We start from the raw sequence: 24,278 nt of genomic DNA, 5'->3' as shown, positions 1-24,278 counted from the left end.
ATCCCTTGCCTTCTCCTGCATCCCAATCCTGGCCCCAGGGACCCCCCGCCATCCATCCCATCATCCCCCGATTGCTCCTGCATCCCCATCTCACCCTCTCTGCCAACCTGCCACCTATCCCACCATTCCCTGACTGCTTCTTCACCCCGATGAAGGATGACAGCTAAGGAGGGGGCAGGGAAGGAGGACAGCATCCAGAGCCCCACTGAGCATGTGCAAAGGTGCTGATTTGAATCATTGAACCCTCCGGTGTGGTAATACAATGTGCATTCACTCTGCTTTGCTTGAATCTGCATCACGTGACTTGCTTGGAATAGAACTGACTTCACTTGCCCCTCACTTCGGAAGGACAACAGCAAGGCAAACAGGTGTGGTAAAACATCACGTTTTAACCTTAATTCACATTGCTAGAGAGGAGTGACTCTGGATCTGGTGTGAAAAAACATCATGCTTTGCATTGCTAGAACAGGAGTGACTGCGGATCTGAGCTGCAACCCCCCCCCCCCATGTGTGATAAGGTCCCATGGTTTGAACCCCCACTTAGCCACAGAAACTCACTGGGTGACCTTAGGCAAATCACATTCTTTCACCCTCAGAAGAAGACAAAGGCAAAAGCCCTTCTGAACAAATCTTGCCAAGAAAACCCCATAATAGCTTCCCTTTAGGGTCATCGTAACAGAAATGAGTTGAAGGCACACAGCAACAACAACAACAACAACAACAGATCATTAATATAGATTAATATACTGTTTTGGAAAAGAAGATCCACCAATGTATTTCCCTGAAAATTTTACACCAGAAATTATACTAGTGTATGTGTGTGTGCGGAAAGAATTAACTAGTAACTTGTTGCTTGAGCTAGGATTGTGAGTTGTAAATGGAATATCCTGTTTACTTTTGAAATGCGACAGTATTATTGTAGCTGGCAATCTCTATGGCGATTAGTGAACAGGGATGTCAAAGCTACCGAGATTTTAATTGTAAACAGCTGGAACAGCTGGTCAGTTTGGATTTTGCCAGTTCGTTTGATCACACTGCAGATACCTTGCAAGCCTGACTGACTTTGCTGCTGAGCTGATCCTGTACCAAAAATGTCAGTCTTATATTTACTGAGCTTGGCTTTATCTTATGTTTTAACTGATATTATCAGATTCATAATTGTGATAACCTGCAACTGTGAACAGGTTGTTGTTTTTAAAACCTGCCAGGATCAGGCAGTTAGTCTGTCACGAACCAGCTTCTGTCTGAACATTATAGACCAGTCTGAGCTAGTTTTCTGGGAAGCAGGAACGTGTGATATAATTCTATCATTACAGAACTGATCCCCCCTAGTTTTAAAACCGATGGCATCTTAATGCTCTAAAAATAAAGCAAGCAGATCATTTTCCACCCAAATTTCTATGGTTTTTTTGTTTTGTTTTGTTATCAGCTGCTGTCAAGTTGACATCTCCTTATGGTGACTCTGTCAGAGAGATCTCTAGTGCCACAATAAACTCCAGTTCCCAGGATTCCCTAACACTGAGCCAGGGCAGTTAAAGTGGTCTCAAACTGGATTATTTCTGCAGTGTGTTTTGGAGCTCTATGAATGAGAGCCAGCTTGGTGTAGTGGTTTGAGTGTTGATCTGACTCTGGAGACTAGGGTTCGAATCCTGGCTTAGCCAAGAAAACCACTGGGTGACCTTGGGCAAGTCATATGCTCTCAGCCTCAGGGGAAGCCAATGGTAAATGCCCTCTGAAGAAATCTTGCCAAGAAAACCCCATGATAGACTCATAGAATTGTAGAGTTGGAAGAGACTGCAAGGGCCATCCAGTCCAACCCCATTCTGCCATGCAGGAACTCTCAATCAAAGCATCCCTGACAGATGGCCATCCAGCCTCTATTTGAAGACCTCCAAGGAAGGAGACTCCACTACACTCTGAGGGAGTGTGTTCCACTGTCAAACAGCCCTTACTGGACGTTCCTTCTTCCTTCTCAATATGACATCCCTTCAAATATTTAAACAGGGCTATCGTATTATAGGGTTGCCTTAGGGTCACTATAAGTTGGAAACAACTTGATGGCACACAACAACAATGAAAAATGAACGAGAGACTTCCATGTTATGCTATCATCAACAGCCTTTCTCAGGTCTTGCAGACTCAGGGCCTTGGCTTCCTTATTTGAATCTATCCCTCTGCAATGCAGTCTCCCTCTTTTCCTACCGCCTTCTAATTTGCTTAGCATTATTGCCTTTTCTAGTGAGTCTTCTCTTCTCCTGATATGGCCAAAGTAGGACAGGGTCAGTTTAGTCATCTTGGCTTCTAGGAAGTGTTCAGACTTGCTTTGTTCTAGGACCCACTGATTTGTCTTTTGCAGTATTCTTAACACTCTTCCCTAGCACCACATTTCAAACAAGGTGACGCTCTTCCTCTCCGCTTCCTTCACTGTCCAGTGATCCTCAGGAGAGATGAGGGTTTTCTTGGCAAGATTTGTTCAGAGGGAGGCTTTGCCATTCCATTCCTCTGAAGTTGGGAGAGGGTGGCTGGCCCCAATATTTTAAACACTTGCCAAGCCAGCCAAAGACACACCTCTGTTCCCACGCCACACTAGGAAAAAACACTTCAGCTGTTGTACTTCTGCCAAGAGTCCCTTTTAGGAATGGAAAAGTGGCAGCTGTACAGATTGTGGAGTGTCAAAAGGGTCTCCCAAACTATGTCCCTGAACGAAAACTCAATGAGAAAAGAGAAAAGGGTTGCTTGAACTACAATCCTGGACTAAAACTTAACTAGAAAAGGGAAAGGGGTCACCTGAACTGTGTCCCTAGAGTAAAACCTGACTAGAAAAGGGAAAGGAGTGGCTTGGACTATGTTCCTGGATTAAAACTGGACTAGAAAAAATAAAGGGGTCACCTGAACTACAATCCTGCACTAAAACTAGACTAGAAAAGGAAAAGGGGTCACCTGAACTGTGTCCCTAGAGTAAAACCTGACTAGAAAAGGGTTACTTGAACTTGGTTCCTGGTCTAGAACTAGACTAGAGAAGGGAAAGGGGGTCCCCAGAAGTACATTCCTGGGCTAAGACAAGACTAGGCAAAAGGGGCTCTGAGGAGGAGGAGGAAGCCCCTGGCGCCTGCTCTGAAGGCCTCTTCAAGCTCTCCATCTTCCTTCCTGACCTATATCTTCCCAAGTCAGGGGTCCCAGTGGCGTGAACTCTTTTTCTGGCTCAAGGCTATGGAATTCTGGGAGTTGGAGTTTGTTGTGGGGCCCAGAGCTCCGCTCCGCGCCCCACAAGAAACTCCAACTCCCAGAATTCCATAGCCTTGAGCCAGAAAAAGAGTTAACGCGGTGCCAAACTGGGTCATTTCTCCAGCGTGGATGCACCATCAAGGCAGCCAAGGCCGAGGTTTCCTCCTGAGAGCCCTTTGGAGGCAGGCTTTTGGGCGCGTCCTTCAGGGGGAAATCTCAGGCTTCAGTCGGCTTGACTGGCTCCAGAGGAGAAGGCGAAGGAAAGCTGGACAGAAAAGCCCTGGAGGCAGCGAGGGAAAGAAGGCAAGAGCCAGGCGAGGAGGAGGAGGAGGAGGAGGCGGGGGAGAGGGCGCCCTGGCAGCCTCGGCGGCGGAGACTTTGCTCTTTAAATTGGTCTCCAAAGCCGATTACAGCTGATCTGCCACGTGATAGTTCCCCTCCTGGCTCCTGCTCTCCCTCTCTCTCTCTCTGGCTGAGGAAGAGGAGGGAGAAGGCCCCCAAACGACGAGGCTGCTGCGCCTTTACGCGCCAAGAGCCCAAGGGCGCCTGGAGCAACTTTTCTGGGCACCCGAGGGAGCCCCGCTCGCCTTCCTTTGGGGCTCCGAAGGGCGGCTCCCAGGAGGAGGCCAGGCGGCATCCCTTGGCGGGCGGCGCCGCTCAGACGCCAAAGCAGCGCACGGGAGCTTGGAGCGCGACGAAGCCGCAACAGCAGAGGAGCGGGTTTCTCTCGCCTGCCTCAGGCACTGACCAGCAGAGCCCAGCCCCCGAGGAGAGAGAGGCCTTGCGGCCCCGGGTCTCCTCCTCCTTCGACGACGGACTCCGGCGGAAGGAAGGAAGGAAGAAGAGAAGGAGAGGGAAGGAAAGAAGGAAAGAGGGAAGGAGAGAAGGTAGAAAGGGAAAAAAGGAGGAAGAGGAGGGAAAGACTAGAAAGGAAAGAAGGAAGGAAGGAAGGAAGTAGGAAGGGAGGAAGGAAGGGCGAAGCTTCCCTCTCCTCCAGACCCGCGCAAAGCAGCCGGGGCCAGTTGTTGCTCCATTCAGCCCCCGAAGAGCTGACAGGGCTTTGAGTCGCGACGAAGCCGGAACAGCGCCTCTGGCCTCCGCCGCTGAAGGAGCCCGGCTCCTGAGGAGAAGTCTTGGGCCCCGCGCCACTCTGCTTTTTCGACGACGGGCTCCGGCTGAAGGAGAAGGAAGGAAGGAAGGAAGGAAAGAGAGGAGGGAAAGAGAGAGGGAAAGGGAGAGAAAGAAGTTAGGAAGGAAAGAAAGAAAACGAAAGAAGGAAAGGGAAAGAGAGAGAAGGAAGGAAGGAAGGGAAGGGAGGCAGGCTGCCGGTGTGCCGGGGCCCTCCCGGGGCCAGGATGCAGCGGGGCGTGCGGCTGAACGAGGGCCACGCGGCCTTCCTGGGGCTGGTGGCCCGTAAGGAGGCCCCCCGTCGGGGCTACTTGGCCAAGAAGACGGCGGAGACCAGCCGGTGGCACGAGAAGTGGTTCGCCCTCTACCAGAACCTGCTCTTCTACTTCGAGAGCGAGCAGAGCCCCCGCCCCGCCGCCCTCTTCCTCCTGGAGGGCTGCACCTGCGAAAGGGCCCCGGCCCCCAAGGCCTCCGCCGCAGCCCTCGCCTCCGCCGCCTCTTCCTCCGCCGCCGCCGCCGCCGGCAGCAGCAGCAGCAGCAGCAGCGCCAAGGAGGCCGCCCTCGACAAGCAGGTAGCCAGACCCCAACCCACCCCCTCCTCCTTTCCCAGGACCTCTCCTGCATGGCAGCCCCAAAAGGCCCCTCCCTTTGTATGCCCTCCCTCCAGGGTCTGGAGCTTTGCTTAAGTCGGGTCCTTCCATTTGATTTCTGGAATGTCCTACATTTTGGTGTGCCTTGTCCTCCTTTGAGGGTTGGGACCTCTGGTCGCCCTGCCCTGCTCCACCCCCACAGCCTGGCAAGACACATGGACACACAGACCCAGCTGTCCACCCCCCCCCCGGGCAGCCCTGTGCCCTTTCTCGCCCAGCCCGGATGGAGAAGAGGGGCGCCTGCTTAAGAAAGAGGAGGACCTGCGCACTCCTCCTTTTGCAAACCTTCCCTCCTCGGAGCTTGCAGCTGGGACCTCCCTTTTAAGAAGGAGAGACTTAGGGAGCTGGAGAAGAGATGGTTAAGAGGTGATATGACAGCCCTGTTTAAATATCTGAAGGGATGTCATATTGAGGAGGGAGCAAACTTGTTTTCTGCTGTTCCAGAGACTAGGACCCGGAGCAATGGATGCAAGCTCCAGGAAAAGAGATTCCACTTCAACATTAGGAGGAACTTCCTGACAGTAAGGGCTCTTTGAGAGTGGAACACTCTTCCTTGGAGTATAGTGGAGTCTCCTTCTTTGGAGGTCTTTAAGCAGAGGCTGGATGGCCCTCTGTCCGGGGCAGTGGCATCCCTAGGGTTGGTGTCACCCAGTGTGGGAACTCATGGTGTCACCCCCCGCACTGACCTCCTCCCATTTCACACCCTGCAGAATCCTTAGGAACACTTCTTTGCACTAATGCTGCTCATAAATCATAATTCCCATATAGCATGGAGTGTAATGCTAATAGTTGTGAGATAAACAAGTGGCAAAATTGAAACCATATCCCCAAATTACAATATCATACACACAACCGAAATGTATTCACATATGCATAGTGAAGATTTGGTTAAAATGTGATGCTTTCACATTTTCTCCTCCCACTGAGCTTCACCCCACTCCCACCATCTTTTAGAGCATTTTAAAGGGAAGCAAATGAAGGCCAGAGCCCATTTCTGCCAAAAAGTAGGTGTTTGAGGAGCAGGGGTGTCACCCCCCCCTTAGAGTGTCACTTGGTGTGGTCCACACCCTCTGCACCCCTCTGGTGATACCACTGGTCCGGTGTGTGTGTGTGTGTGTGACTTTGGTTGTGATTTCCTTCATGGCAGGAGGTTGGACTGCATGGCTCTTGTGGTCCCTTCCAACTCTGTGATCCTACATTTCTAAGGCTCTTAAAGGGTAGAGTTTCTAAACACCATCTCCTCCGGCCTGTCTTATATTATGTCCCAGGCTGGGACACCTGTGCATGAAATTAAGGAATAGATATCCACCTTTGGAGAAGAAATGGGTTCAACATGCCTCTCCTGGCTGACATTCACTCACAGTAGTAGTCACCAGTTTCCATAATGGACCTGTGGCCAATTTCTGTAAGATATTGGGCTTGAAGCCACTTGGAAATTCTTTTAGGGTTGGAGCATTGGATTTTTTTGGTACTGGAGTTTATCAGACAAGGGGAATTGGAAGTATAATCCGATGGCAATCTGAATGCAATCATGTGGTTTCACATTATTGCACGATAGACTGCCACACGCAAATTTGGGCAATGGCATGCTATTTGCGGGCAATGGAGAGCCAGTTCGAACGCAATGCACATTCACGTAATTGCGCTAAACTAGCGACTTTAAGTGAATGCGTTCTGGCCCCACTTTCTTTTCATTCGAATTTAAGAGAAATTCCTCCCGTTTGATAAACTCCACTATTTTGTTTTGCTAATGTTTGCAGGAAGGTCCTTTGCCTGGTATAAGAGTTTGCCTGGTATAAAAACCGACTGCTGTAGGCTTGCAGATTTCTGGGGATGCCGGCAGCTCCCTTTTAGTACATGGTAGGCACTTTATATAATGATAAGGGGAGCTGGAATAGAAGACATTGTATTGTCCCATCCAGCGCCTCTCTGTGTTGGGCTGGTCTTGATCTGCCCACTTCCTCCTCCTAGCCGTGTTTGTGGGCAGATGACAGTGCAGCCCACTCCCGCTTGGAGCCATTTTCATGATGATTATTGTGACAATCACACGCTAGGGCTAAGCCTTGGTAAAACAGATTTAAGATCTGTTTGAATAGACTCCTGCATTTGAAGCTTGAGATTGCTAGCTCTAGCCCTCCTCAGCCTCTTCACAGAAAGATCCAGAGAAGGCAGAACACATGTAATACAGTATAATGGTTTGCCTCCATTGTAAACCTTTCTAATGTTAACATGCAAAAATGTTCTTCAGTGAGCAAAAATTCAACCCAGTGGAACAGAATAAGATCGGTGGAATTTTAGCAAGTTTAGTATCCTTATACAGTTGCATTACAAAATATTCATAATCCATGCCTTGCAATTTAGACAAGATGTGCCTTAAATATTTTGTTATGTATTTGGGCTTTATTTGGGGATCAAATATTGACTATGGCATAATTCATATATATCATTAAATAGGTATATTTCAATTGAAAAAGACATCTTCTGAAATTAATCTAAACAAACAGAATGTTTTGAACCATTCAGAATGAGAATTTATAACCTGGTTGGAATAGTTAAGCCTTCAAGCATTCAGTTTAACTGCTTAGACTGACTGGAGTAGTTTTTGACTCTTTTTAATCCTGGGCTGGAAAAAAAAGGCTCAGTCAGACAAACATTTCCCCCCCAAATCAGTTTCTACTATTAACCTAAACTAATTGGATTTCAGTGGGCACAAATCACAAATTTTAATTTGGTTAGTTATCCTTATAACATAACACTAATATAAACTTGTATTTGAAAAATTCTGGATCCAGTTTCCCAACTGTCGATTCACATGCACTGAAAATGTAAAAGGTGCTGGCATGTGTGATGGCCATTCTGTGTGAATGAAAAGATGTGAAGAGCTGTATTGTATAGATTTTTATTGTAAGCCACCTCAATCCTCATGGAGAGGCGGGGTAAAAATAAATTATTATTATTATTATTATTATTATTATTATTATTTAGGCATTATAGCAGTTAGATTCAGGAATGGATACACAAGTAAGGTAGTAATTCGCACTGGTTTTGGTTTCTAGACATTTGGAGACAGAATCAGAAGACATGATATTCAATGTGAGGTATGCCAAAGTATTTCTCATTTGGTGTCATGATTTGGTGTCAGGTGTGATCTACAAATGGGTTTACCTTTACAGACTGAGTATAAGAGCATGGCTGATGAATTAGGTTGTAATCAGCTGTGTGTGCACACGTCTTCAAGTTTTAAAATGCAGACAAATTATATTGCCCAGATAGGAATGGTATGAGTTACAAAACAATATGAAGAAGCAGTACTAATAGAACAGATACCTTCACAGGATTCTTCCAGACCAAAGGCTCTTACCATCCACAGTTCAAAGCCACTGTGCAGATATTATTATTGACTTAACAGATCTTCTGAGCTAAGAATACAACAACACATGGATGAACTATTGGGAAAGCATAGGAGAAATACAAGCTAAAGTCATAAAAGCTTGTCTAGAAGTACCCTTTTTAAGGCACTTAATGGAGGTTTCAACTTTGTCATTCCATTAATACCCTCTGAGAAAGAATTTGTATTTGGTAGATATTGAATCATTTCTCCTTGATTTGTGGAATCAAACAAGTGTCAGTTACACTGAAAGTGCTGGATGTTTTTTCTCTCTCCCTATCTCAAGAAATTTGCTTTTTGAACTACAAGAGTAAAAAAAGAGATTAAAATCTTGAACCACTTCAATAATCTTTCCACCAAGGTAATTTATAATGAAAATAGATGCTGCTGCTAGGAAAGCTACATTTCTAAAATATTTTTTTGGTGTTACATATGATTAAGCAACAATCTTAAGTGCCCTTTTTAAATCAAGTAGATTTCCAAGTGGCTGTCCTTAGGATATAGAGTGTTTGTTTTTCCACTTTTGTATCCATGTTAGGTATGAATGGTTTCTAATGTAACTCAGAATCTATGCACAAATGTGTTCAGCTAGAGCATACTCTGTTCTTGTAGTGAGCTGCCAGTCTACACCTACATGTAAAACTATATTTAATTTTGTACATTATTGCTTGCATATGAAGATGATTAATGGAAAGAAAGAAATATTTATTATTTTCTTTTTTTACTTACAACAGATACTTTCGTTGATCTTGTTGTGTTCCTTTCCTTAGGAGATATGGTTGGCCAAAACCATGCCAAAAACTAAATTTGTTTTGCATCTTAATAACAAATTGAAATAAGTCCTGTGGGTTTATTTCTTTTTAATGGGTGTACTGTTGTATGTTTCAATCCTTTAGTGCAGTTTTATTGGGCCTTACTCAAATGGAAGTATCAAACTGTTGGAGAAGATCTTTGCCTGCTAAATGGCTATGCATATCCTAGCCTGATGCCTTCAGGGGTGATGGAAGATGTTGTCCCATCACCTGTGTTGAAGAAAGATTCAATATGCAGTATACATTAAATGTATATTTAAAGTTGTTGGCCCAGTTAATTTTTTAACATGGAGAGTTGATACTTTACATGGAATGCTTCAGGGTGTGAAATGTATTAGAGAATGATGGACTTGGAAGAGACTCAAAGGATTATTTAGTCATGACCATGCAGGAATACACAACTAAAGCTCTCTTGACAAATAGATGGTCACCTAACCTCTGGTTAAAGTCCTCCCCCTTCTCAGGTAGTCCATTCCTGTTGATCTGCTCTTACTATCTAGAAGTTTAAATGGAATCACTTTTTTTGTTATTCAAAATCCATCTTCTACACAACATCCCTTCAGATATTTCAAGATTGCTGTCGTGTCACCTCTCAGTCTTCTCTTCCCCAGGCTAAGCATACACCACCCTCTAAACCACAGGGCTAAGTTTCTAGCACTTTTACCCTCTTGGTTGCCCTTTCTGGACATGTTCCAGCTGGCCAGTATCCTTCTTGAACTGTGGTACCTAGAACTGGGCACAGTATTCCAGATGAAGTCTGACTAAAGCAGAATAGAGGGATACTATTACTTCCCTTGATTTAGACACTATCCTGTTGATGCAGCCTGGAATTGCCTTGGCTTTTTTGATCACTGCATCACACAATTCACTCAGCTTGTGATCTCCTAAGGCTTCTAAATCCTTTTCACATGTGCTGTTGTCAGGCCATGTGTCACCCATCTTCTATTGTGTATTTCTGTTTCCTTGTCTAAATGTAGTATCTCACATTTATTCCTGTATATTTTTTCTATGTAGAAAAAGCTTGGGATGCTTTTTCTCTTAGACCAGCAAGGATACTTTTGTTTTTTAACAAGTTGTTATGATTTTTAACAAGTTCTTATGTTTGTTACGATTTACAATTAATCACATAACTATTTAAGGCCTCCATTCTACCACACTAGCACCAAACTGTTAAACGCAGAGTAATTACTGCATCTGCCACTGAGTGATGCATGGTAAAAGGTCCTCCTGTGATTCTGTGTACAAACATTTTTAAGGTAAGTGTACCTGTGGAACACTGAAAAAGTACTGTAAATTGTCATGAAGTGGATCATCCCAATCAGTAAAAAAATCTAAAGTTATGAATATAAAATCATAATTTAGAGATTAATTCCTGAAGCCTGTTTTATTTAAATATTACTGAACCTGAAACGAATGTGTTTGAAATTACCATGAAATTAGTAGCATAGCCTTAGTTGGGTGACAGTTAATGTATATATTTTTAACTGTTAAGGATAATAAAATAATATGCAATATGGTGACTGCCCATATGTCTTTAAAAGATTTAAGCATTTGACCTCGACATTCCTCCATAAGCTTTACACATGAAAAGAAAGAATATACATTTAATGTATATTGTATACATTAATTATACATTAATGTATAATTGTATACATTAATTATACATTAATGTACAATTGTATACATTAATTATACATTAATGTATAATGTAGTTAATGACAACAGTTAATACAGTAGTATGGAAATGATTATAGTGAAAGCAAAAGAGAAGCCTCAGCTGTTTAGTTTTTTGTGGTAGTCAGTTACCTGGCAGAATTTTATTAATAAAGTGCAGTAGTATGCCAAGACTCAGATTATTCATAATTATTTTTACATATCTTTGGGAATAATCTGTGTTGTATTGAAACCATTCAGTGCATTTACATTAATTTTTAAATATACTGTACAATTATTGCATTCATAGTAAAATGATTATATCTTTCTCTATATTGTAGAACCTTGTGGCAGTGTATAGAGAAAATCAATTTAAATAGGATTGCCATTCTACCCGGTTGGCTAGTTTTAAACCAGTTTCTGGGCATATCATCTAGTGCTCATTTTGTCCCACATTCCAATATTTATTTATTTATTTATTTAAAATGCAAGTTATTTTTTGTAAGAATGGAATTATGGGGCAAAATGTTTTGTTGTTTTTCTTTCCAAACCCATCCCTTTGAGTGTTTAGCCAATGAGTGAAGTCTCACATCTAAGAGTGACTGACAATAGAGTTACAGACGTAGACATGACCCACTTGTCAATCAGTACCAATTTCTAGCTTCTGGGACCAATAAATATTACAATAGATGTTACAGCTTTTCAGGAAACTAAGGGCTGTTACAGACTGCCAAAATAAAGCTGCTTCGGATCTCTTTGGTGATATGCTATTTAAATGATGCATGGGTCCTAAGAATCCAGAGGTCGTGCCAAAGCCACACTCCATTTCTAAGCACTGGAGTGTAGCTTTGGTGCAGCTTCCGGATTCTTAGGACCCATGCATCATTTAAATAGCATATCTCCAAAGAGACCCGAAGCAGCTTTATTTTGGCAGTCTGTAACAGGCCTAACATTTGAAGGAAAGTTTCGTTATTTGTTGGAGTGGTGAGTTCATAGCCGTTGGCAAGTGCTGGCTGTAAAGCATTCCCCTTTAAATGTCTGTGTGCTAGGTGTTTCAAAGCTGCAGACAGTTTAAAAGCCTGGGTTGTAGCAGATCCTCCAGGAGTTTGCCTCTTCCCTTCCCAACTTCCATATTGCATCTGACATCAGTGGGAATATGGTAAAATACAAGAGAAAGCAATGAACAATGGTGATGTATGCATGCTCCGGATGTGTGGTAGGGGCAGCTGAAAGTAGTGCAACTCTCTGGCTGCCTTTTGTTCTCTAAAGGTGTTCAGAACAAGGAGAAACAATCAATGGCTGAGAAAGAAAGAGAGACTGAAAAAGAGAAAAGGGAGGCAGTTCCCTTATATCAGTGAGAAAGACAAGCATTACTCAGAAGGCAGAAGAGAACTTGGGAAGCCTTTTTTATGCTCTCTACACTTGGTTTCTCTCACTCTTTCTGAGTAAATATCAACAGTGAAAACAGCTTTCAGATTTGATTTGAGGAACACCTAATGTCTTCTTAAGGCTTATCTTCTCCCTCCCCCTCTACTCCACTGGCTCTGGAATGAGGCAGAAGACGTACAAGTGGAGTGACTATCTCCTTGCTTGTTTCAGCCTTAAAGCCAGCAACACAAGCAGGCAGTATATGTGCTCAGGCAGTGAGGCACTCCAAAGAAAGCCCAGAAAGATTGGATCCCATTCTACTTTCAGCATCACAGGTTCAAACTCCCCCCCCCCCCAAATTTTTTTGACTGGGGCTTCTTACAGTCTTCTTCCTTGATCCACCCAAGCCGTCCCCATCTTCCTCTTTCTCCATTGTCCTGGCAGGGTTTGTTTCCCCCTCTCCAGAAAGGCCATCCAGTTCAACCCCCTGCCATGCAGGAACTCACAGTCAAAGCACTCCCAACAGATGGCCATTCAGCCTCTGTTTAAAATCCTCCAAAGATGGAGACTCCACCACACTCCAAGACTGTGTATTCCACTGTCAAACAGCTCTCACTGTTAGGCGATTCTTAATATTTAGATGGAATCTCTTTTCCTGTAGTTTGAAACCATGATTATTGGATTGTAAACATTTTATATTTCTACTTCTTCCTTTTTGTGTGTGTGTGCCTTCAACTCATTTCCAACTTGTGATGACCCTAAGGTGACCCTATTCAGTTCAGTTTTGGTTATCTCATTTTAAGAAGGATGTAGACAAGTTGGAGCAGGTTCAGAGAACAGCAACAAGAACAATAAGAGAACAATAAGAATGATAGGAGAACAAACACGAGAGGAACAGCTAAAGGATCTGGTTTTGTTCAGCTTGCTGAAGAGAAGACTGAGGGGTGACATGATGGTACTTTTTAAATATCTAAAGGGCTGTCACAAAGAGGAAGGTGCAGGTTCATTCCTCTGCTTTCTGGAAGTGTAGGACCAGGTCTAATGGATTGCATTACAGGAGGATAGATTTTGATTAAACCTTAGAAGGAAATTCTTGACAGTAAGAGTGATTCAGCAACAAAACAAATTGTCTAGAGTCTCCTTTTCTAGATGTTTTCAAAAAGAGGCTGGACAGCTACCTGCTGAGGATGCTCAAACTGGATTTCTTGCATTGAGCAAGACTCAATGGTCTATGGGGCCCCTTCCATTTCTAATATTTTGTGATTCTTTTTTAATAAACCTGAATTTAAAATAATTAAAATAATATAAATTTAAAACAGTAGGGAGGTAAGAGGAATTTAAACAGTAAAAATACTGAACAGTTTAACAATCAAACCATTAAACAATTTAACAATTGTAAAAGATTAAGATAGTTTGTACAAGCATCTTAAATATTTGATTGTTAGCCACTGAAAGTGCACTTAGGCTATTCCACACATCTCACATAAGAATGATATCACACAAACATAGGAACTACTGTCACATTTACTGGTGTACAAAGAGCCTATGACTAAAGGCTATTTTATTATTTCATGGCCCATAAATTCCTGGCATTTGGTTAGAAATATAGCAGGAACAATTGATGGAAATGCTGTTTAGCTTTAAAGCAAGCTACTGTGGAAATGCAGTGCAGGCATGCAGTTTTGGGGTTATCATAACAATAAATATGCCCACACACACACGTATGTATGTGATCTATGGGTGATTTATTTGGAGTAATTTCAGATAATTTCTCTGCCTCTTTCTATGATATATTGCCCACAAAAGTGTGGTCTGTTTTTCTGAAGATCTATCATGTCTTTTTAAAAAACAAAACATAACATTTAAAAATTCTCATGCAATCTTATAAACAGCAGGCAGGAGTAGGCACATGGCAATGCTGATAATTTTTTGGTGTCCACACCGTTGTCTTGGAATATTTATCAAGATGTTATGCTTGTGAATGTAAGAGTCTGATCAGAGCTTAATACGAAAAATAACATTCGCTTAGTCAGTTTGATTATACATATTGCAGGCTTGAGTCCTCAGCTTGAAATCAAGTTTGGGGTAGAATCCACTTAAGTCCTGAGTTTTATCCCAGTGTGTGCTCATAATGGAGAGGAAATATGCACTTGGAGACTTCAGTTTAACAGTTCTCTGTATCACCAGTTTTGCCAGGTATCATCTAAATGCACTTGTAGGCAGGCTTGCACACAGTCCAGACCTAGGCATGCTTTCCTGACAGACAACCTACTGAAGTTCTCTAAGGAGTGCTTCTGTGCAAGCGTGTATATGATTATGGCCTGATGAGAAGTAGGAAAGGTTACCTTTGTGGTGACAATATTCTAAATCAGTGATGGTGAACCTTTTAGAGACTGAGTGCCCAAACTCAAAGGCGTTCCCACACCAGGTTTTGCCTGGTGCTGGGGGGGGGGGACTTCCAGAATGGAAGACATGGGACTTCTAGGGGCTGAGATTTCCACCTTCTGGGGTGGGACTTCTACCTTCTGGGGACAGAACTTCAGGAGTGGAACTTCCTCTGAGACATCTCAAGGCCCGTGAGGGCAGGGGAAAGAAGAGGAATAGGTGTGTGCCTGTTCCTATTCTTCCCTCATCCTCCTGTCTCTCCATGTGTCCTCAGAAATGGTTTGTGTGGGCATGCATGGTGGGCATGCATGGCATAGATTTGCTACCATGGGTCAAAATCCTTATGGCTAGCATGGCTGTGCAAACTTGAGGATTCTGGGAGCTGTGTTCCAAAAAGTAACTTTCTCAAGCTTTGGGTCTTACTCTGAACCATACATTTTCTTTGGCTGACAAAAAGCCATATAAGAGAGATAATATATATCTGTACATGCAGATGGATTGCCATGCTATGATTGTGATTTCCTGCATGGCAAGGGGTTGGACTGGATGGCCCTTGCGGTCTCTTCCAATTCTATGATTCTATGGCGCTTTACAGAGTGCCCAAAAAGGGCGCTCTGCTGGCGCCTGTGTTTGCTGCGCTAGGGAACCACAGCGGACAAACCGCGTGATTCCCGGGTGCAGCAAAAAGAACTCGCAAAATGCGGGTTCTTTTTGCGGCGCAGTTATGATGCCACAAGGCGCCAATGGCGCACTTGCGGCGTCATAACTGCACCACGACGTCAAAATGGCGGCACCCATCTGTATAGGGCGCCACCATTTTGACATACCCAGTATGTCCTATGGGTGAGGCCTGATTGGACGCTGCGTCCTCGGCCAACCCCTAGGATGTGTAGAACGGGCCTAAGATTCTATAACAGCATAAGAAAGCAAGTGCTTTGCAAATTGATAAATGCAGACTGTCATACTAACTGAAGGCCAGTGTGGTGTAGTCATCTGAGTGTCACAATAGGATACACAAGTGGTGTCTTATAAATTTTGCATCAAAAAGTACAGTTTTTTTAATTTGTGAACTACCTTGGGTTCCTTTAGGGGAGAAAGGTGGGATAGAAATCAATCAATCAATCAAATAAATAAATAAAATATTTTGTGAGATTTCAGTATACATAACACATTTTCAGAAAAGATCCATGAACCCTGGAGCCAGTTCTACATTTGCTAGTGTTTTCTTACATTGTATTTGTACTGTGAAATTCTGGGAGCACCCCTTCAGGAAATAGGTTATCTCTATGAGTTTGTCTTGACTCCCATCTGTGGAAATGGGACATTTTAGTCCCCCAGAGTTGCATCTTGTTGCAGAATTCATATAGAACCAGACTACAGTGTAGTGCCTCTCCCTTAGGATCTGATGTGAAGTAACAAATGTATTGCCTGCTAGATTATGCTGCTTGTGCCTACCAATATTCTACTAAGATATTTGTAAATGAAACAAATATGGTATTTTCAGAAACTGTAAGCATCCACTGAATGACCTCTCTTCAAAGGAGGCTGTCCCTGGAACCTCTCATTTCTGAATAAAGTGGTGAGCACATAACAATATGTATCAGGATAGATCATGCATGCTTGATCTTTACCTAACTGTAGTGATAAGCCATTCACAGTTACTCAAAAGTAGGACCAGCTGAACTGAGTAGAGCAGCTGAACTTTGGGGTTGCCATACATAAGCATACACTAATATCACAGATAGAACACTGATATTGCCTCACATCCCATTGTCTTTGGTGAAATCAGACCATTTGTCTAGGTACCACTGAGTGTTCATAGTAGACCACTTGACAGCCAGTAGTGAATAAATTGCCTGGCACTTTGCAGATAAAATTGCTTGGATCCTCTCTGACTTGGATGCTATAATTGATACAGATCCAGACAGAGGTAAGACACAGGCAAAATAGTATTAAGGAGAGGGATATATGAGGTCAACAAACAACCATATAAGTCATCATTGTTATTAGTCTTCCATGAGAGTTCTTTTCTAGAAATTTAAATGCGGGTCTGGTGGTTTCGGCTGACAAGAATGATTGTTACAATATACCCTAAAAAAAGGCTGCCATCTCTCCTCAAAAGAAGTATAATAGAGGTTATTTATCCTGTTTGACAATTTTTCCGTTAGTAAACTGTTCCACAATCTATGTCACCAGTTATCCATTGTTAAACTGCCTGTCTTCCAATTCTTGGCTATCTCAATTCTTGTGATGATGTCAAGGAGAAAACAAATCAGTGACTTATGTTTTAAGTCTTTGTTCTCTCGCAAGAACACAGAGAGTAATAAAAGAACTGGGCAGGGAGCTATTTGTTGAAGAGTGATTTCAGAAATAATAGATAGTGCATTTGACCAAAATTGTGTAACTTTATGACAATGTAACCACACATGGACATGTGTCCCTTTGCAAGTACATCATCTTCAACATTTTGCAGTTGATTGTTTAGAAAATCTAGCCAGCTGCACAGGGGTGAGAACCATTTATAGAGTAATAATAAGTAACACTCTCTAAGCAGGGTAGATCTTGATTTGAATGGAGGGGGGAAGAATCCAAAAATTATCCCAAGCAGCCTCTGAAATCGATATTTTTCAAATCTAATTTGTATGTCATTTTATATGCCAGTCCTCCCTTCTCATGATGTGTTTAAAGTACGAAAGCCTCAGTTTGGTCATCTTGGCTTCCAGGAGATTTCCAGCTTGATTTACTCTAGGACCCATTTCTTTGGCCTTTTGGATGTCCATGGGATCCTCAGCACTCTTCTCCAGTACCACATCTCAAATGAATGGATTTTCTTCCTATCACCTTTCTTAACCGCCAACTCTCACATCCATATGTGTTAATAGGGAATACAATAATATGAATGAGTCTGACTTTTGTGCTCTCTTGTATGTCTTTGCATTCTAGAATCTTTTCTAGTTCTTTCATGGCTGCCCTCCCCATTCTTAATCTTCTTCTGATTTCCTGATTTAAGTCCCCATTTCTATCAATGTTGAATCCCCGGGAATTCTTTTACTACAGTATTTCTATTTCTTCATTGTCTAGGTTGAACTTGTGAAGATCCTCGGTGGTCATTATTTGGGCTTACCCTTGGGACAAAATAAAAATAATAATAAAAAAAATCTTGCAATGTATAGAGACTTTAGTTTTCCAGACTCCAAATTGGGAGATTTTGTCAGGACTTTTAAATTTAGGATGTAAAAGCAAAGATCTACTTGGAGAGGGGTTGGGAGCCATCAGATAATTCCATTTTCTCCATATTGCAAGAGAAGAGTGGAGAAACGGCTTTATGATTTCATTAATTGGTTTTTTTTATTTTTGGAAGACAGGAAAATAAATCTAATTCTGGGGAGAAATCATTTCCAATTTCCAGTTGAGCCCATTTATTAGAACTATCCCATCTTATCAGTTGAATAAGCTGACTTAACTGGAAGGCAACTGGAAACCCAAGTTCATTACTTCTTTCCACCATAAGCCAAGGAAGCTATTTTCATCTTAACTGTGATCAGTAATGGACTGGATGAGGACAAACAGTTTGAAATTTAATCCAGAAAAATGAAAGTGGTCAGTCAGAAGGAAAATCGGGTCTAGGGATTCAGCCTGTGCTAGATGAGGTTACTTTCCCCCTGGTCTGCAGCTTGGGTCTGCTGGATTCAGCTCTGAGCCTGGAATCTCAGGTTTCTTCTGTGGCTAGGAGTGCATCTGCATAGTTTGTTTCTGCACACAATTCTCAGATCCAGGTTATTTGATGTACCATATTCTCCCTTACGAACCTGCCTGTGCTTTGAGATTTGGGGAGGCCCTTCTCTCTGTCCCACCACCTTCACAGGTACATCTGGTGGCAATACAGGAGAGGAGGCCCTTATCAGTGGCTGCCCCCAGGCTCTGGAAATCCCTTTCAGGAGAAGTCAGATTGGCAGTCTCCCTATATTCTTTTTGCGGACAAGTAAAGACTTTTCTGTTTAAGGCCTATCCCACCGTAATAATGTGCTGGATGTTAATTGTTGTGCTCTCTCTCTGTGTGTATTTAAGGATATATTTTTAAAATATGGTTTTAAAATTTTTGATTCTTGTTTTAACTTTTTTTCATGTGGATTTTTAACTATATGTTTTTTAATTGTAAGCCACTTTGAGTTTTGAACTGAGAAATAGGCAGGATAGAAATAAACATAATAATAATACTTATCAAGTGGTATACATGGATATATGAACTTTACAGTACATGGCTATGTCTAGAATACAGTGCAGTCATAAAAGAAAAGAGCCTTTAAGTAAAACAACAATTTTACAAGATGAACTACAGATGACAGTTTGTCTTGTAGTTTTCTGAATATGTCATAATTGAGAGTGGCGTCCTTTGCAAACAGCAACAATGAAGCCTGAGTTGCCAAAAACATGGTCCAAGCATAAACATATTGAAAAACTACTGCTAACAATATTTATGAAGCCACAGCACCATTTGAGCTTCCAGATGTACAAGCAATTAATTGTGTATAGCTGCTTGTCCACTTTTGTTTCCCATTTGCTCAGCAATTAGTGTTTTACATTCATAAATTTAGTTCTGTCACCATAGTGCATCTGCTTCTTATGATGGAGCCCCAGTCTGGTGATTTCTGAATGGAGTGTGAATGCACTAACAATAGAACCCCAACGTCAGAAAACCACGTTGTACCTGAGCAGAATGTTTACTCCTGCTTTGTAAGCTGTTAACAAAACCAGGCATGGCAAGTTTAATGTTAATTCTAAACCCAAGATTATGGTTAATTTGTAAAGTTGAAGGCTTTCATGGTCGGCATCCATAGTTTTTTGTGGGTTTTTTGGGCTATGTGGCCATGTTCCTGAAAAGTTTCTTCCTGATGTTTTGTCAGCATCTGTGGCTGGCATCTTCAGAGAATGTTTGCCGGGAAAAGTTATGGTTAATTGTTCATAAACAAGCAGGACAATAAACCAGCATTAAACCAAGGCTTGCTGTTACTTATTGTTCCTGGCTTGTATGGGCACAGTAAACCATAATGTTGAGCTTTGACATACGTAACCTTAAACCAGTGGTATGCAACCTATGACCCTCCCAATGTTTTTGAACTGTGATTAGCATTGTGTCAGTCCAAGGGACACAAATGTAAACTATAGATCCCTGGTTTGTTTATCCACTCATTCAAACATAATAAGCATGTACTCCATGCTGTTGTTGTGTGCCTTCAAGTCATTTATCAGGTTGACTTATGGTAACCCTAAGGAAGTGTCCTATCATGGGCTTTTCTTGGCAGCCTATGTTCAGAGGGGCTTGCCTTTGTTTTCCTTTCAGACTGAGAGAATATGATTTAGCCAAGGTCACCCAGTGGGTTTCCATGGCTGAGGATGAATTAAAACCCTGGTCTCAAGAGTTGTAGTCCAGTACTCAAACCAGTACATTACTCTGGCTCCATACACACAGTTTATACACATGGTTTATTAAACCAGCTTTTCTGCCATAAAGTGGCATGCAAATATGGTCTCTGGTTTTAGATCACAATTTTTCTTGGACCAAAATCATAATTTGTGGGCACAGCAAGCTTGAATTCAGACACAAACCTAGGGCCCTTTTACACTACACAAATATAACACTATGATTTCACTTTAACTGCCATGTTTCCATTCTGTGGATTCCTAGGATTTGTAGTTTAGGGAAAGGCATTTAGAATTCTCAGCCAGAGAGTTCTAGTGCCTCACAAAACTACAAGCCCTAGGATTCCATAGGATGCAGCCATGGCTGTTAATATGGATTCATAGTGCTATGATAGTGTAGAATGAAAGGGCCTATAGTTTGGACCAACAAAGGGCCCGGACAGGTCAAAATAAAGCTGCTTTGGGCCACTTTGGAAGTATGCTGTTTAAATGATGCATGCGTCCTAAGAAGCCGGAAGCCATGCCAAATCCACGCTTCAGTCCTAAGGACTGGAGTGCAGCTGCAGCTTTGGTGCAGCTTCTGGCCTCTTAAGATGTGTGTGTCATTTAAACAGCATACCTCCAAAATGTCCCAAAGCAGCTTTATTTTGGCCTGTCAGCTTGGGCCCAAAGTCTGGTTAAATAACCAGGCTATACGTGAACTTTGAGCACCTAGGCATGCTTGCTGTGCTTCTGAAACCTTTGTGCAAGAGCAAAAGAAGGCAGGAAGCTGCACTTAATCATTGTTTCCTAAAATTTGACATTTATTTATTTAAAGCATTGTATATTTTGTTCTTTAGCCAAAGACCTGCCAGTGTACAAATAGTTATTTCAGCAGTCACTGTCCTCAGGCTTACAATCTAAATAAGATATGACACAATACAACACAAAAAGAAGAAGTGTGGGAATTAATTTCAGCAGCAGCCACATCTTAGCATGATGGAATGCTCTCTCAGAGGGCAGAGCATTGGCAGCTGGAGGGAGGGATGCTCCTGGGCTCAGATACAATGGTTCTGTGCCTGGCTGCTCTGCTTCTGCCTCCAGGGCCAGAGCAGAAGCAACAGGAAAGCTGGAGAGAGGGGAGATTGGTTAGTGGCTTGCTTCCAAACAAGTCAAGATATGGTTTAAAATTGGGCTGTGATCCTGCTTTCCTCTAACATTGGAAGAAGGGCCTTCTGTTTATTGAGGTTCCCATCACTGTAAATAAAGTATCGAAGATATGGAGCAGGTTGTACTATGTTTATGACAAAGTAATTAAAACAAAACATAAATCTTAAAATAATAATAATAATAATAATAATAATAATAATAATAATAAAACAAAACATAAAACACTCACACATTTTCCCTTCATTAAATACTATGACTAATAATATTTTAAAAAACAGAAAAGCTTCAGCTTAAGTTGCAACAATGAGCCTTATTTAAAGGTAATAAGCACTTCTTGGAATAAGTGAAGAAAGAGACAACATTTTGTATTTTATATCCATTTTAACTGTGAGGAGCTAGTTCTTTGTAGTCCTAATGGTTTTTATGTTTGTGCTGCTGCAAATGTTGCAAATGGAAACTGGAAGCCCTGAGGGGGAGTGGAGGATGGGGAGAAGGCTTATCAAACTGGTGTCTAGTATTATGGCCCAACATGTGCAGTGAACTGAGAGAGCTTTTTGTTAACCAATCTCAAAGTTGCTACCTCATAAAGGACATGGAAGGGATGTACAACATTTAGTCATATTAAAGCATATTATGAGGGAAATTTTTCCCCCTTTATGTTCTGTTACCTATTTTGAAGCTGAGTAGTAGCTACCTTGTTGGTAGGCCAGAATATTAATAATGTAAAGATATATTTTAAAATAATAATATAAAGAAATGCTGGTGGAATTAAAATGGAAAAAAGCATACAGAAACTGTGGACTTCATTAATAGTGTTAAATAATTTTAAAAACACAATTACCCCTGGTATTTTAAACATGTTTAATTAAATTGACAGAGTGTGCTTGAGGTTTACTTCTTTTAGGAGTGATCCTAACTTTTAACAAACACCAGTGAAAGATTTAAAAAAAAGGATTATAGTGTTGTCATAATTAGAAACAAAAGGAGCATTGGAGCACATAAATAAAATTAACAATGCCCAACCAATTAAAAAAGTCCATTAAACAATGTGTGTGTGTCTATGTGTGTGCGCCTGTGCCTTCAAGATCCCTGTGCATTATTATGACCCAATGAATTTGATAAGGTTTTTTTAAGGCAAGTATTATATACTCCATAACTTCCAAAAGTCCTTGTTTAACGGGCAGTCTCCATTACTGTTGCCCCACTTGCTCAGTTGCTTTCAAGTGTCTTGGTTTCTTTCTCATCTTCCCCTTTCCTCCTTCATCCTCAGCTTGCTTGAACTGCTGCATACTTAATTCAGATTAAAAAGTAATTCCCACTCAGTAAATTCAGCCAGAAGAAGAGGAGGGGATGGAGTCTTGCCCTTCCTGCTAGGCTCATATGGATTTTTTCTTTGTTCAGGGGTTCCTAAACTCAGTACATAAATTCCACAGTTTCTTGGCTTAAAATAGGGTTTTTTTTTGTTCTTCCCCAATTGACTACTTTTGTTATCTTGTTATCTGGCTATTTTCTTTTGATTACATGCTGCTGCTCCTCAGCCACATGATTCCCAGTTTTCATCTGTGAAATGTTAGGAGTTTTGGTTAAGGAATATAGATATAGAATTTACAAGAAGCAAAAGAAAAGAAAGGATAAAAGAAGAATAGGAGAAGGGAAAAAAAGAGATAAACATGTGTGTGTGTCTACCTTTTTTCTCTTTATTTTTTAAATATTATTTAGAGCAACATTATGTGAATTAAGTTAAGAAAAGAAAACACTGTATTGAAGCCAATGTTTAAATGTAACAAATAGCTACTATACATCATGCAAGTTAATAGATTTTATTTATATCAAAAAATAAAACTGGAAAAAAAGAAATATTAGGAGCTACGACGCTCATAGGCTGTTTCTCATTGCCTTTTCTGAATATAGGTGCGTTCCTCACATGCCAGAAGTATGTGCTCGGCACGTACTAGGGTTAGGAAAGGGCGTCCCTTCCGGAGGCCCTAACCCTAGTACGTGCTGAGCACGTACAAAATGGCGGCGCCCATTCTACATGGGTGCCGCCATTGTGACGTCACAACCGCGCTGCCTCCAAACGGAGCAGTGCAGAAGTGACGTCCTGGGGCGCCCTTTCCACAGCGCCAGAAGGAGCTCCGTTTTGGAGCTCCTTCCAGCTTTGCGTCACTGGGTGCAGACTTTAGACGTCTGCGCCAGCGACGCAAAGCAGAAAGGGGCCAAGCGGCCCCTTACTTTTTGTCCCCGCTGTCATCGGGTGTCCTTGGGGCATGAAGCCCCAAGGACACCCCTTTCCAGGCTGCGGGGAAGCGGCCTTTTGCCACTTCTCCACGGCCTGGAAAGCAGCGGATTGGGGCCTCAGAGGCTGCCACTGTGGCAGCTGAGGCCCTGATCTGGCGGGGAAAGGAGAGGGTACAGGCCGCCCCAAAGGGGCGGTCTGTAAACCGCCATTGACTACAACAACTGATCTTTTGGGGTAGTCCCCCTTCCAAGTGCTAAGCAAGCCTGACCCTGCTTAGCTTTCAAGATCAGGTGGGATCTGGGGCTTTTAGGGTATTTAGACTTTTCCCCTTACGTAATAGACTAGATTAAATGGTAAAATTCAAAGATATAGCCGTGCTAGTCTGTAAAACCAGGATGGGAAGATGTGATGAATGCATCTGAGAAAGTAGACTTAAGTCTACAAAAGCTCATGCTGCCAATTTCTTCCAGTCAGTCTCAAAGGTGCTACAAGATCTCTTCACATACTAGCATGAACAGCAAATACCTAACTAAATGAAAAGTTCTTCACTTGGGCTCGAAACAGATGGGCAGACGGGGGCAGCTTCCAGTCACTCCAAGGGCACGGTGTTTCCCTGACGCACCCTCCCCAGTGTGCCCAGAAGTTGCCCCAGGACCATGCTGGGGCCGTGCAAGTCAGCCCAAATCTAGTCCCCAAAGGAGGGGATCTTTTCAGCTCCTATTTGGGGCTGTGGCAGGAGGTGCCTTTGGGCTGTGGTGTGTGTTTGCCGCAGCTCTGGGGTGATCAGGCTGCGATTGGCTTCCAGCTGCTCCTTCCTGACCATCTGCTTTGCCCTTTGCTATCAGAAGGACCAGAAAGAC

General features: G+C 42.5%; 1 protein-coding gene across 3 annotated transcripts in view; it reads left to right on the top strand.

The window, feature by feature from the left end:
- Positions 1–3,362: 3,362 nt before the first annotated feature.
- RASGRF2 (Ras protein specific guanine nucleotide releasing factor 2) overlaps positions 3,363–24,278 on the top strand; it is a 156,149-nt gene continuing 135,233 nt past the window's right edge. For all 3 annotated transcript variants that reach the window (XM_089493837.1, XM_089493835.1, XM_089493827.1), the window contains exon 1: positions 3,363–4,925. In XM_089493837.1, coding sequence (XP_089349963.1) covers positions 4,581–4,925 — 345 coding nt within the window. In that variant the 5' untranslated portion in view covers positions 3,363–4,580. The remainder of the gene's footprint in view (positions 4,926–24,278) is intronic.

This window comes from Sceloporus occidentalis, unplaced genomic scaffold, assembly GCF_023333645.1.
Source record: "Sceloporus occidentalis isolate IW3139 unplaced genomic scaffold, rSceOcc1.0.p SCAF_1, whole genome shotgun sequence".
In the NCBI taxonomy this organism is placed as follows: Eukaryota; Metazoa; Chordata; class Lepidosauria; order Squamata; family Phrynosomatidae; genus Sceloporus; species Sceloporus occidentalis.
Note: the sequence above shows the minus strand (reverse complement) of the source record. Positions and strands in the feature narration are given on the sequence as shown.